We start from the raw sequence: 15,638 nt of genomic DNA on the forward strand, positions 1-15,638 counted from the left end.
GAAAGTTAATAGATTAAAATGGAATAATATTTATTGTTTAATTTGGAGATTAAGAAAATGAGTTTGCATTATAGTTAAGGGATAGCATTTTATATCATATTTGAGTTATTATCTAGATTAAATACATTGGTGTATATGTTTAGTGTTAAGGAAAAATAAAAATTTTAACTAATCCGAAAATTTTGCCGAATATTATGAATATGGAGGGCTCATCCGAAAAAAAGGGGTCCTATAAGAGAAATTTTTTTGAGCCAATTAGAAGTGAATAAAATCAAGTCTATCAAATTTAAAATTTCAAAATATTTATGAAAACTTTAATAATAATGAAATCCAAAAAAAATACAAACATCTAATTGGTTACAATGTGTACAACTATTGCTTAATTCAGACGAAGTGAATGCAATAGTACATTGCCTACGGCAAGTACAATAACTCAAATGAATAAAAATTGGGATGCAAATTAGATTTTAACAGTATTTGTGACAATGATGCAAATTTATTGATTTTATAAATTATAATAGAAACTTATGTGTTTAAGGGTTTATAATAGAAACATTTGATATGAAATTTGGTTTGTATTGAAATAACTTAACAATATAAAATAGATTTTAATAGTATTTGTGACAATGATGTAAATTTCTTAAATTTATAATAGAAACTTATGTTTTTAGGTGTTTATAATGGAAACATTTGAGATGAAATTTGATTAGTATTAAAGTAACTTTGCTATACAAAATAAATTTTAATAATATTTTTAACAATGATGCAAATTTCTTGATTTTATAATAGAAACTTATGTTTTTAAGGGTTTATAATAGAAACATTTGATATGAAATTAGAAACTAGAAACTAGAAACTACACTTTTTAATAACATGAAATAATTGAAGAATGTGTTTAATTTAAATAATGATTCTATTTTTATGCTTGATTTATAATAGAAATATATATTTTATAAATAGAACCAAATCTTTATAATTATAAAAATATGATAATAAAATAAATTTTAATATTTTTAAGTGTTCATAGAAAATAGAAACTAAACTTTTCAATGAGATAACATGATTAAAGCAAGTAAATAATAAAAAATAAAAAATATGATGTTTGATTTATAGGTAAAATATACTTAATATTCAATTCAATTAAAATATAAAATATAGAAATAAAATATAATTAGAAATAAAATATAATTTAAAATATATATATAATTAGAAATAAAATATAATTAAAAAATAAGTTTTAGATTTTTAAGATTTTATGTTAGAAAGTGTTTGAATATTAAGATTTGTTAAAAATAGAAATAATAATATGAGTAAGTTTCTAAGAAGTTAGGCTAAAGCACACTAGTTCTAAATTAAGAATATAATTTATTTCTATAATACATAAAAGATGTTAATTTATAGTAATTATTATCACCATCAAAATTTAAATTTTAGCTATTAATTAAATAATAAAATACTAAAGATACCATTTAATGATAAAGTTTGAATTTAAGATTACAACTCAATTGTTAAGGTTAAGGTTAGATTATGTTTAAATTCAAGTTATATATATATATTGTTAGCATTATTTATAAAAATCATTTTAATTTTTTGAAAAATAAAAGATCCGTTGGTTTTAATTTTTTGAAAAATAAAAGATCCGTTGGACACACAAAAGTTATTTCTAATACAACATTTTTTTTTAAATATTAAAATAAACGATGTAACTTGTTATCTACATAACCATTACACTTGTTTTCCAATACTACTAGTGTCTCTTAAACTTCTAAAACGCATAAATTTAAATTATTTAATTCCAATAATCGAATACATTAGAATGATAATTTTCAAAGGATATATATATGAGAACAGCTTCTAAATCAGAATAAGCATGTTACATTTTATATTTAAAGATTTTTTCGGTCTCCTCGCTTGATCCACGTCGTTCAAATAAATTCATTCTCGATAGTATTTCTACACTTTGGTTTGGCCGAGCTGTAATATCTTAGACTCAGCTATAGCTATTTTTTTTTTCCAACTTAGCTTTGTTATATTTTCCCTTATTTTAACGAATAAAAATATATTAAGAAACAAAATTGACAAGAGGGTAAATGGCATTTTTACCTGTTAATCAGATCATCTGATCCTGGATACCTCATTTGATGCCCTTCATAATTACAACCCTACTAGAGGCGAAGGTATTAAAAGCTTGCTGTAGATATTGTTCCACGTTTACATCTCGTGTATTTTCATCTAAATTGGTGCCAGTCAATGTAAAAACTCTTCAATAGTCGAATCAGATACACCCAAATGGGCCACATTCTAATTCAATAGGATGAGCTGCCTAACATTTTCGATGGCCAAAGTTCATCTCTGCCCACCGAAAACTAATACTTATATACCCGTTACTCATTCTAATCTCAAATCCCCATCTCTGAATGGATACTTTCAGTTTATGCCTGCCCAGTTGTTGCGATTGGGAAAATCCTATAAGAATTACAAAGCAGTGAAAGATTCTAAGGAAGACCCGAACCTGTATGCAGCAATTCAAGATGACACGTCCGATCAGAGTGCTGAGGACGAGGAAGACTGGATTGAAGATGTGGAGGGTATTGAGCTTAGGATTGAAAATAATGGGAAAAATTCAAGGAGGATAAGGGCAAAAATTGAAGTACAAGCTCCCCTTGAGGCAGTTTGGAATGTTTTGACAGATTATGAGAAACTGTCTGACTTCATTCCAGGGCTTGCTCTCTGTCATTTACTGGAAAGACGAGAGAATTATGCCAGGCTATATCAGGTATTCATCCAGATTTCATTGTCTTTTTAGATATATATATCCAAATCGATTCAGAGTTGTACACAATTGTAAAGAGCTCCGATCTTACCAGTAGATTCAGAATTGTGTTCTTTTTGCTTAGGCAAACAGGGTTACACTACATAGAGAAACACTATAAAACCCAGGAAAGCTTTCAACTAGGAAGATAAATGTGACGGGTATAACATCTAGGACAAACGGTAATTACTTCTATCTTAGAACTAGACAATGATATGCTGGAATCTAATTGGGTTCACGCTTATCACGACTGACATTTTTTAAAGAAAAAATATGTATGTTTGCAAAATAAACAACGCTTGATGAGGTTTCCCCATATACTGGAGTTTGTTCTCTTGTCTTGGAGTGTAAGCTATCATCATGACAATCAGTCACATCTGGCCACTAGAATGTGGTCTGCAGTTATCTAACTGGGTTCATGCTTGTCATGGTTAACCTGTGTATAACAATATTGTTGTTTGCAAGAACAAATAACAATGCTGAGATTACCTAGTTAGATACAATTGCTTTGGTCTTGATGTGTGAACAAACAGGGGCCTAGAGGTGGAGGGACAGTAAGCCCAGTCAGTCAAACCTGGAACATCGTGATTGAAATAACACTAATCTTATCACCAGATCATGGGACGCAGTACTTTATTTGGGTTTATAGTTCATACTTATAATAGTTGCTCTGCTTTTGAAGAATTATAATTTTGTTTTGCAAGATAAACTTGAGATCAGATTTTCTAGGTTGATCGTTGAGGAAATTAGTGGTGGAATAGGAGTTTCATAGTTATTATTGCACTTTGATTAGTGATCATGGAGGTGAAAATTTGTCTGTTTAGAATGGTAATCTCCGTATCAACTAAATGATAGTAATACTAATAATTGAATATCCCTAATACCAGAAGGCTATCGGATGACTGGGTTTGCAGTACAGCTCCACAATTAATTGGAGAATGAAACAACCTTCATTTTAAAACACACAAAAAAGGTATTAAGCAGTAGAAGACATAAACAGGGTTAGTTGTTAAACACCAAACCATTTATGCATGAAGAGGGTGTGTACTTGAGAAAATTGATAAAGTGACAGTGAATGGGGAACATACAGAGAGCTACTAAGCTGTGTTGCCTTAGTTCACAATGATGCCTATGTTATTAAGAAAAAAACAACTTTTGTATTGAAGCTTGAATTGAATTTCATCGTATAATGACCAAAGAAAATGTTAATGCTTCTGCCAATACGTTTCTACTAATGACAAAATTTCAGCATTAAATTATCATATGTGCCTACCTTAGTTACAAATTCCATTCAAATTGTTTGCGACTGATTCTATCCCTTAATAGATTATTCTGTGACGTGACCTTTCTATTTTGATAATGTTTTCCCTTTATGTTCAATAGCATGTATAATATATTGTCATTGGTCATGTTCATGCAGATTGGACAACAAAACCTGGTATTTGGATTGAAATTCAAAGCCAAAGGCATTATTGATGTCTATGAGAATGACCTTGAGATTGTTCCTACTGGGATCTATCGTGACATAGATTTCAAAATGGTTGAAGGTGATTTTCAAGTTTTTGAAGGAAAATGGGGCATAGAACAAGTGAGAATTTTACTCAAAACTTACTTCCAGTTCGTTTAGTATCATTACCATTTGAATTTCAAATTCACAATCAAGTACCTTTCAAATATAATTTTTTAACTAGAATCATGAGCTATATATAAGTTGACTGAAACTAATGATATTGCTACCAAATAAATAATTATCAGTCTGGCCCTGAGAGATTCTTACATACATGAGAATCAAAGCTGATATATTAGTGACTTAACCATACGCATAAACTTTGTCTTACAATATTGTGCAGAGAGTTTTTCTCCCAAAAACAGGGTAGGCTTTCTGTTAGAAACTCTCTTATGGCCTTCTTTTCCTTGTCATCGAAGATCTTTTCTAAACCCTTGCTGCAAGCAAGAAAAGAGGGTGGGAAACAATAAACAATTCCAAGTTTCAAAAGAATTAACAGTTGGATGATAGACTGTTGATGATTTCTCAAAAGTTTCTTTTTTCTCTGTTCATATATATCAAACCCATTCTATGCGTTTCAAGTATTATATGTTAAATAGATAATATTGTCTTTTGATTCACTGTTGAACCTATTTCAAGAGCTTCAGACCCCATAGTATAAAATATAATTATTAATGTATGTGAGGTTTCTCAATCAGACTGCGTAAGACAACATTGCCAAAAGTTCTTTTATGCAGTCTTATCCACAAAGCTTTCATATATGGATACACCACACAAAATTAATCTTAGAATAGAGAACAGTTCTTGTCATCAGAATTACAAGGAATCTATCTTGGCTTATTGGGAAAACACTAATTTTGATATGATAGCTTTGTCCTTGATAAGATGTAATTGTATGATCAAATAATATTTTTGTGTGCTGTTATCATGTTATCTTTAGTTAAATGCACTATTACCAGATAGTTTTAAGGATAATATTGCTGAGGAGAAACATCATACAAAACATCTGGTTAGAGAAGCTCTTTTAAATAAAAAAGCATCCAACTAATTTAAATCTCAATTAAGGTGAAGATCTAAATATGAGTGATTGGGACGATGTTACTGGTTTGGGTTTGAATTCAGAAAGTAAATTATTTCTCCCCATTGTCAGTGTGGTTGATTTCTGTATACTGTGATTTTTCCTGATTATTGAATACTGGTTGGTGGTTTATGGAATGACAGACTGATGAAGTAGTTGGTGTTTTTCACATTTATTCAAATTATGTGATGTTTGTGTAATACTCCAACCTCTCACATTCAAAACAGAGACATAATTTCAGTCCATCATATACAATATTTTGCAAGCTTCATTTGATTTCTATTCTGTAAACATTAAGAGTGTAATGTCCCCAAGTTTCAAGGTGACAATTGACAATATTGTTTGTTTGTTTGTCCAAGGGGTTTAGCTTGGTTGAAGCAATGAGTTCTCATTGTGTAGACCCTGGTTCAAATCCCAAGAAGGACATCTTTGTTGAATTCTAATTTGTGACTCTTGATCTTCCATCGGTTGTATTTGTCACTCTTGGTTTTCCAATTGTTGCTTCTAGTGTCATTGCTTGTAAGGAGCTCATATATGTCTTAATTTGTTGATTGAATAAGCTTGTAAGTCTCATGTTGTTGCTCAAATGAGCACAAGGCTTGTAAACGATCTATAATAATAATAAAATATTGTTTTTTTTTTTATCAACAATGTGCAGCCAAGGATGCAGAAAATCTATTAATTTAAAAAACAAAAAATGCATCAGCCCATAAATAGGGGTGCATCTAGATGGTCTCCAGCTGGGAATAAATTGCAAGAGGGACCATTTTGGCCAAATCAAGATTGTTTTTGTCGACACTTACAGTAACAAAGCTTATGCTATGCAAAAGGCAAGCAAAAGTGCTTTACACAAACTTGCAGCTCATCAGGGTCTCAAAGCAATTTAACTTTTAGGATTCTTCCCTTTCTTGGACGATCTTAACAGCATTTGATGGGACAGTTTATTCTTCTTCCTCTTAACTTCTGTCCAAGCTTGGGTTTATTAAGGGAATGATTTGTTCTTGGACTGTGACACTGCCCATATTACCCCTCTTACCAGTCAATATACAAGAGGCCAAAGGCTCAGAAGTGATCACAGAATAATCCAAAGACTTGGAATAGTCAACAATCTGAGAGGTGTCAGAACCCACAAGAGTGTGGACAGAAGCATTCATATTGTGAGTCCTACTCTCACTGTTACCCTCAAAATGAGCTCCATCCACTGACAAAAATGAGGTTGACAAAGTTTGAGAGAAGGTTTCTTAGAATTGGGCTCCGTCACAAAGAGTATAAGAGGAGCAGCCACAGGGCATTGATGTGGGAGGATATCTATCCACCAAGAACTTTGATGATCAGCTTGAGACATGGACCTGGAACAATTATGAATAGTATGACCAGTTTCAAAAATCTTCAACATCTGAAGGTTAAGCTTTCATAATCAAGTGCTTGAGCCCAATTGTGATTAAAAACCTTGAAGGTGATGTTAGCAAGGAGATCCTTGGAAGCATCTCCTCCACAAGAATGCGAGCAAAGATGGTATGAATGAAATTGCAGGTGTTAGTCAAATCCAAATAGGTTTTACCACAAGTTTCAGTGATCTTACGGAAATAGGGTTGGAGCGCGACTAAGCTTTGCACCCCAACACCAACACTTGGAAAGAATAGAATCCTGGTTCTGCATGTAACAAAAAAGCCAGAATGAAAAATCCCCGTGCACAAGGATAAACTTCTAAATTTCCTTTCACTATTGGTTTCCAAGCATCACCAAACCACTTATGTAGATTAGGGAGTCTAGGCTAAAGCTGATTAAGTTGGCTAATAAACCATTAGCTGCAAAGAATTCATTGCCATCAATAACTTCTTTTTGTAGTACCTCTGTGAACACCAGGACTGGACCTTATTGGTCATGCATCCCAGGTTGAGGGGTTCAGCCTCTTATTCAAGGTGCCCCTAGAAGTCATTGTTATTAAAGGGGGGATGGGGGACTCAGATGAGCACCCAAACCACTCTAGTTTCCAGGCAAAGAAGAGGCTGAGATTTTTTGTGCAAAATTTTGATGCTTTGAACCACCTTCAGAGCCTGCTAGAGCCTGCTCTGCAAGAGTTAATACTTTTCCAAATCTGAGCCAGGCAAATTTCAAGAGAGACATCACCAGAGATTGCCAATGAAGATTTTGACAGCTAGTAGTGCTCACACTCAAAATTCAAATCCTGAATGAGGTGTTACTGCCTGTTTGAAGTTTAATTGACCTCCATCCATCCCAAGTCGAGCCCAGTTCTCTGTGGCATATGGACTCGGGTTTGTAAGAGAGATGGAAGTAAATCTATAAGGTCATTTTGTCTCCAAAAGCATTCTCTTGGCAGCCATTGGACCTTCATCACCATAGGATTCATTGCCATGGAGGTCTGCACTTGATTTAGGGTGTTGGAGGAGAAAAGTAGCAGCTGAGTGTTGCATTTTGGAAGCAGAAAAAAGTTTGGTAGCAGGGATAGAATTAGATATGGAAGGTCATTTTTGTAAAGTTTCTGCAAATTCTGTGTGATCAAACTGAAATAATACCTTCTCCATTGCTTGCTGAAGATTATCTTTATTCAGACTTTGAATGATGCTAGATATATTAAGTCTGATTGTTTAATTTGCAGAGCCTAGGTTCGACTAGCAGAGCTCTGATACCATGTAAAGTTTATACAAATTCTGTGTGATCAAACTGAAATAATACCTTCTCCAATGCTTGCTGAAGATTATCTTTATTCAGACTTGTATAAGAGATGTCAATAATGAAATTATTATTCTGAAATCTTTTATTTCTTGAAGTGTTCGAATAGGGCAGACTTGCTTAAAGGAGTAGACTTGATGTTCTTTGTGTGTCCTTTAACTACAACCACACCCTACATAAATACCATACCCAAAGGGCATGTCCCTTGAAGGGACATGACACTATCTAGGTCGGCCCATAATGGTTTCTCATAATCGGTGCCCAAACAAGGTATTGAATATGTAAGTAGATTTAACTAAGATTAGTTAAGGTTAACACAATCATTTCAAGAATGGACACCAATCATGCCTAGAAGGATCAATATAAATCTTAGGCCTTCATAAGGCATTTTGTGAATGATAAGGTCTGTGCGATCTGCACAGTCAGGTCAGTATGGTGATCAGAGTTACAGATTTAACAATTTTGTCCCCAAAATCATTGCTTGGCAACCATCGGACATTCATCACAATAGGAACCATCACCAAGGAGGACTTCACTTGATTTAGGCATGTTAGAGGAGAGAAGTACCAGCTGAGCATTGCATTTTGGACGCATAAAAAAATCGGTAGCTAGGATAGATTTTAAAAAATTGATTCTTTATTATGTTGTCAAAAAATAAAAATAAAATCAAATGATGACTTAATACTAATTAATTTAATTAAATAATAATAAAATAATATTTTAATGTGACTTTATTAAATATATTTCTCTAGCCATGTCAAGTTGGCCTATCTTCTAGATGCTTCTCGGAGATCTTTATAAAGGGGTTATTGGTGATGTATTGGGCATGGTTTTGGATTTAGTAAAGGTTATATGATTTCTAGAGATGAAAACCTTCATGAGTTCACATAACAATTGGGTGCAAACGTAACTATTCCTAAGGGGTGGATTTAGACAGAGTTCATACTTGAGCCAAACTTGCAATAATAAAAACATTTGGAGGTATTTAACAATGCATTAGATTTTGGAAATTAAGGTTATTTATTTCAGTTGTATTAGAGCAATTGTCCTTGCTAGCCCTTGGGAACTATTGTCTATAGATTGTATATATGAATGAATAAAATATGCAAGAATTAGGTAGAAAACAAAGAATTTTAATCTTCTATTGGAGAGTTTATGGCAGAGATGGTTCTCATTCTAAGAAAGATGAATCAACAACAAAATGTTGGTAGATCAAATCAGCCTTCTGTAGAAGAAAGTAATTCAGCTAATGATGATTTCAATCAACTCTTTCAAAAAGACATTTAGAGCTAAATTTTTACAAAGAAAAGAGGCAGGCCCTTTTGAGGGAGAAAAACTCGTAGTACCATAATAGAAGGATGAAATGGAAATATATCATGTTGACTACAGTGTCTTAAACTGATGTAGGAGCATCTTAGGTTCTTGACAATCTTACATCATTTTGTGGAGTTTGGTTCTTTTTTGTTCTTGATAGACAGTCTGGATGATTGTGAGTGCGGTCCTTTGATCTTGTGTTTCAGCTGGTGTGATCCTTGTGATTTATTGTGGACCTAATTTGGACCATTTTCCTATGATCAAATGTCTCATGGTTTGTTTTGGGTCAACATATGCTTGGTTGGTTGGTAGGTAGCATGTTTGTTGTTCTTCGTGGACTATTCATGGAGATTCTTGTGGTAGTCACTTTATCTTGTGTCTCAATGGTTGCAATTGTGGATTTAGGTTCTTGGATCATGTGTTGACCTATATCTATGATTGCACATCCCTATGTACTTATTTTCTCAACTGCTCATCTTATATTTAGGTTTGACCTATTGGTCATAACACATTTTTGGGAATTGAGATTTTTTCAGAGCCGACTTGTTGAAGGTTGTGTATAAATATAATGTAATCAGGTATTTGAGGGAGAGAAGGGGGGAATAACTAGGTAGAGGTTGGCTGTTTGGGTCTTGAGGGATCATGAGGAAGATATGTGTTTTTGGTTTCTTTATAGTGGTCGTAACTAGGAAGGCCTTACAACCCGACATGTTGATGATCATTTGATGTGACTGGATATCTTCTGATAATAAAAGTGTTTTTTGTTTCAGTTGTATCTTGGTGTTTCCGTTGTGTAACTCATTGCTGCAAGGTTTGGACATCTGCATTGGGGATTCTTCCACCTTGAGCTGCATCAGGTGTTATCAGAGCTTGGTTGTGTTCCTTGTGAAATTGGATTTTGTTGCAAACCCTTGTTTGATTTGTTGTGGGGTAGCACAGTGTGCATTTTGATCCACAATCATAGAGGATTTGTGCATGAGATTTTAAGAATTGGAGACGACTCTGAGAAGAGTCAGAGGTATTGCTGATGAAAGCTTTAGAGCCTTGCAAAGGCAAGTGCAAGCTTTGCACGATGAATTGCGAAGGAGAACTACACCACAAGTTGGTCAAGATAGTGATGAAGAATCAAAGGAAGAAGAACAATTAGAAGAAGCTGAAGAAGATAACAAAGATCCTACTAGATTTTTGAAAGCCATGTCTAAGATAGGAAAGAGACCTAAAGTTGAAGTTCCAACTTTTCCCGGTAGCTTTAAGCTAGAAGATTTGATTGATTGGGTCAATGAGATAGAAGAATAATTTGAATATGAAGAAGTGGAGCTTCCTGATCGAGTTTATTTGCAAAGACCAAGTTGAAAGGTCATGCAAGTATTTGGTGGAGACAAGTTCAATTAGAGAGGAACAAGAGAGGAAAAGAAAAGATTGCTAAATAAGATCAAATGGTTGAAAACCTGAAAAGACAATTCATACTAGTTAATTATGAATTGGAAATGTTCAAGAAGATGCAAGGATTGAAGCAAGGTGACAAATCAGTGCAAGAGTATCCTAAGGAATTCTATAAAATCCTAATTAGAGTTGGCCATTCTGAAGCTCATAAGGGAAAGGTTGCTAGGTATATCTTTGGTTTGAGGCCTAGTATTCAAGAGGAATTACTTACAATTTAGATGACAAAAATCAATGATGCTTATCAGATGGCATTGAGGATTGAAGAAAAGATGAATAGAAGATTTGAAGGCAGACAAACTAACCAGAACTGAAGTGGTAAAGCTAGTGCATCATCTTTTGGAATTAATGTGATGGATATTCCTAAAGAGATTGGTGAAGGACCTAGTGGCAGTCAGACCGTTAAGGGTTACAATGATGGACCAAGAAGAAGAGGCAAACTTAAGGGTACTTGTTTTCAATATGGTGAAACAACACAGGGATTTTAAGCATCCCAAGAGAAGGATTTCACATTTCAATAGAGGTTCTGGGTTAGAAAAAAGACACTTTGAATATTGTTGAGGAAGGTGAGGTCTTTAGTAGAAGAAGAGTTGTTGCATGTATCGATGAGCTGGTACAGAGTAGAAACTTGTTCAAAACCAGATGTAAGTGTAAGTTATGTAATGTTATTGTAATGGTGTCAGTTTTGCTAACTCCGTTTCAGAGGACATGGTTAGTAAATTGAAGTTGGAAAGGAAAAGACATCCTAATCCTTATCTAGTTAGTTGGTTACAAGATGATTCTAAGGTTAAGGTCGATGAGAAATGCCTAATTAGTTTCAAGATTGGAGCTTATCATGATGAGATATTACGTGATGTATTGCCTATGAATGTTTGTCACCTATTGTTGAGAAGACCATGGTAGTTTGATAGGCATGTGTTGTTTGATGGTCATGCTAACACTTATGCAGTGAGCCAAGGAGGTTTTGGAAATAAGTTTTTACCCTTGTAGGACAAAGTAGAATCATTTGGATTTGTCCAGTTGACAAATTCAAGCACGAGACTCTAAAAGTTGAAGAGATAGTCAAGGAAAAGAATGTTCTTGGCAAACTTGACAAGGTTATGGCATAGTTGGCATCTTTGACCTCATTAGTTCAAGGAGTGATTGTTAGGATTAACCTCAGACATAAATAACAATTACATGCAAATATAGCCAATATCAAAAAAAATAGATCACATAGAAGAGAACACAAGACACCAAGATTTAATGTGGTTCACCCAATCCTTGGGCTACGTCCACCAACAACAAGTCCGATATTATTATTATCCAGTGATTGCAATCCACAATCCCTTATAGCTCAATACCACCGCAAAAAACTACAATATCACCATTACATTACGAAATCCCTAACCCTAAGCCTTTTTATACAAGCTTTTGTTGCTTACAAAATTAGGGCTAGAATAAGTCATCCAATAGGAAAAATAGCTGCCGAGGCCTTTTACAATATAAGGGCATTTTTGGCTTTGGGGGCATTGCCCTCGAAAACCCCTGCGGGGGCATTGCCCGTTGACCCCCCATCTTATCCCCGTAGAAATAATATAGGGAGAAAATTGCACCAATTAAACCTCCGAGTTTGATTAAACTCCACATTACAACAATCTCCCACTTGGAGACTGATCAGACTCCACAACAATAACCTCCCACTTGGAGACTGATCATAGTGGTGGAGCTCTAATTTTTTTTTTTTTTATTTAAAAAGTTTAAACAACATTCAATCAAACTTGTCACTTTGAAAAACAGCCGACCCTCAATACTAATACAAAATTTGAGGGAGGAGTAACCCAACTAAAAGACTTTACATAGAGTTTCTAATATGAACATCCAGGACCATATATGATATATCACTATTTCTTATAAGATAATATATGCACTATAAAACTTTAAATTCTGAAAAACATGATCTGGCTGATCAGTCTCATAAATATGTGCTGAAGTATTTCCAACACATGTAATTGTCTCCTTGTTAGCATCCAGATGACACTTGTCCAGGAGTATGCTCAGATCTTCAATCTTTGCTTGTGTAAGGAAACTTTGATATCTTTCAATGTAATGAGCATCTTTAACTTCATCTTTGTAGATCAGTAGCATCCCATCATGCATCAACTTCATGAATCTAGGCTTGGTAATCTCCAAGCAAAAAGAAACCTGTGACATGATGTAAAAATGTTTGAGTTTAAGATTAAACTCAGTAGGGGATCTTCTCACGTTTTGAAATATCTCCTTGTTCCTTTCCTTCCAAAGAAACCATAGTACTTCACCAGTAAGAGCAAACCAAAATATGTTAAGAGATAAGTCAAAAGATCTCACATAACCAGCCAATATTTCATACCAAGAAAAACCATTTTTTTTTTCCAATCAATAGGGTACCCAAAGAAAATGGCCCAAACTTTAGAAGCAAACATTCGAAAAAAAATGCTCAAAGCTCTCAAGTCTATTACACAGAGTGCAAGTTATAGGCTCAACTTTAATGGATGACAAAACTGACCCTACAACAAGCTTTTTAAGCAACAACAACCATCTAAAATGAATAACCTTAGGTTCACATGGACCCTTCCAAAAGTAATCAAAGAAAAAATGTCAGTTTGAAAAAGGACAGTCAAGATCCCAACAATTAACTATACGTTGTAACACAAATTGATCATTTTTAAACATATTATAAATCTGCTTAATAGAGGTGTTACCAATACCAGTACCATCATTCCATTTTATATTTCTGATAAAAGAATTGTTGTCCATAAACTTTCCACCTTTCTCCTGGCATAAAGCTTTGTTCAGAAGAGTATATGTCTTCCTTTGAGAGTTGGGAATGTCAAACTTCCTGGAAATCTCATTCTATGACCCAATCCTGTTGTTAACCATTAAGTCACTGATAAGAGGAATACCTTTCTCATTCCATTTTTTAGTTGAACAACTCTGAGTAAGAGCAAGAGGCTTATCATTCAAATACAATCCCCAAAAAATTGATCTGTCAATAACAATGTAATTTGGAGGACCCCCAGTGGCATACCTACAAGATATAAGCTCCCTCACTTGTGACCATGCAAACCACAGAGAGGCGAATACTTTAGACCCAAACACTTTCATCTTAAAATGTCCCATAATAATATCCCAAAAAGGAATGTTGTTCCAATGTTTACCTTTTTTAATAACTGACCTTTCAACATTATTTCTCACAAGAACTTTCCAAGGTTCATTTCCTCAAAATGCTTTGAAGATCCACTTGGCTGCAAGAGCAATACCTTGAGTTCTAATATCCTTAATCCCCAAACCCCCCAATTGTTTAGGTAGACAACACCATTCCCACTTAACATAGTGTCTCTTCTTGGACCCCAAACCATTCGACCATAAGAAATCTCTAAGAATTTTTTCAAGCATCCCAAAATGAGTCTTAGTAAAGAACTAAGCCGAAGCAAAAAAGATATGATGGGAAGAGAGGACCTTTTGTACAACCTGAACTCTCCCAACCAATGAAAGGGAGTGTGTCTGCTATCTAATATGCTTACCATTAATCTTATTAAACATCCACTCCCACATGTTTGAAAATGAAGGATCCAAGGAGAAAGGAATGCCCCAGATACCTAATAATAGTTTTAGGTCCAGTCCAATTCCAACCCATCTTTGATAACCAACTAGGAGGTGTCTCCTCCTAACCCATAACAAATGACTTATGGGGGGCCACCTTGGCTCCAGAAACAGAGTAGAAAAAGTTAAGTTTGTGAAGAGCCATAGAAAAATTATCTTCAAATAATAGTTTTAGGTCCAGTCCAATTCCAATCCATCTTTGAGAACCAATTAGGAGTTGTCTCCTTCCAACCCATAACAAAAGACTTGTGGGGGCCCACCTTGGCTCTAGAAACGGAGTAGAAAAAGTTAAGTTTGTGAAGAGCCATAGAAAAATAATCTTTAGATATATCCAAAAAAAGGACAGTGTCATCTGCAAATTGAGCATTGATCAATTCATCTTCATTAGGGAGGGTGATGCCCTTAACAAGATGCCCTAAAGAAGCATCCCTAAGAATATAAAACAGAGCATCAACAACAATCACAAATAAGGAGGGTGCAATAGGGCAGCCTTGCCTGATAGACCTTTGCAGAATAATAGGTTTTGAAAGTTCCCCATTTATCTCAATAACTCTGGAAGCATCTTTAAACAGAATTTCAATCCATTTGCAAAAATAATAGGGAAAGCCAAAAGCTTTCAACATACCAAGAACAAAAGGCCACTCCACCCTATCATAAGCCTTATCAAAATCAAGGAGTATCATAACCACATCCTGCCTACTAGCCTTAGCCCAATTCGTAGCTTCCCAACTAGTGATAAGATTCTCCAAAATATATCTACCTTTTATAAAACCTATTTGAGTGGCTAAAACAATATTCTTTGTAATGTTTGCAATCCTCCTAGCCAACAACTTAGCAATAATTTTATAGGACAGATTAAGCAGGATGATGGGTCTCCAATTCTTTACTAAAGATCTATCCCCTGCTTTAGGAAGCGGTTTAATGATTCATTTATTCACATTGCTACCCAGAGAACCATTATCAAAGGCATCATTATAGAATAATAAAAGCTCTTCCCCAATCCAATCTAAATTATCCTTATAAAATTCAATAGGCAGTCCATCCATTCCTGGAGATTTGTCATTGGCCATAGCCTTGATAGCCTCTTGAATCTCTTCTAGAGAAATTTTTCTACTCAACTTATCACTTTCCCTACTAGAAACCTTCTTTGGGAATATCTTCAAACAATCACT

The 15,638-nt window shown here is 34.3% G+C and overlaps 1 protein-coding gene across 2 annotated transcripts in view; it reads left to right on the forward strand.

Annotated features, from left to right (window-relative positions):
- Window positions 1-2,136: 2,136 nt before the first annotated feature.
- Window positions 2,137-15,638, forward strand: part of LOC149560103 (Polyketide cyclase / dehydrase and lipid transport protein) — a 43,814-nt gene continuing 30,312 nt past the window's right edge. The window contains exons 1-2 of one of the 2 annotated variants that reach the window (XM_089824506.1): window positions 2,137-2,776; window positions 4,233-4,400. In XM_089824506.1, the coding sequence (XP_089680632.1) occupies window positions 2,315-2,776; window positions 4,233-4,400 (630 nt within the window). In that variant the 5' untranslated portion in view covers window positions 2,137-2,314. The remainder of the gene's footprint in view (window positions 2,777-4,232; window positions 4,401-15,638) is intronic. The other variant, XM_089824507.1, reaches the window with a different exon arrangement.

Source organism: Cupressus sempervirens, chromosome 4 (assembly GCF_028749045.1).
Source record: "Cupressus sempervirens isolate cs-2001-9-10 chromosome 4, ASM2874904v1, whole genome shotgun sequence".
NCBI lineage: Eukaryota > Viridiplantae > Streptophyta > Pinopsida > Cupressales > Cupressaceae > Cupressus > Cupressus sempervirens.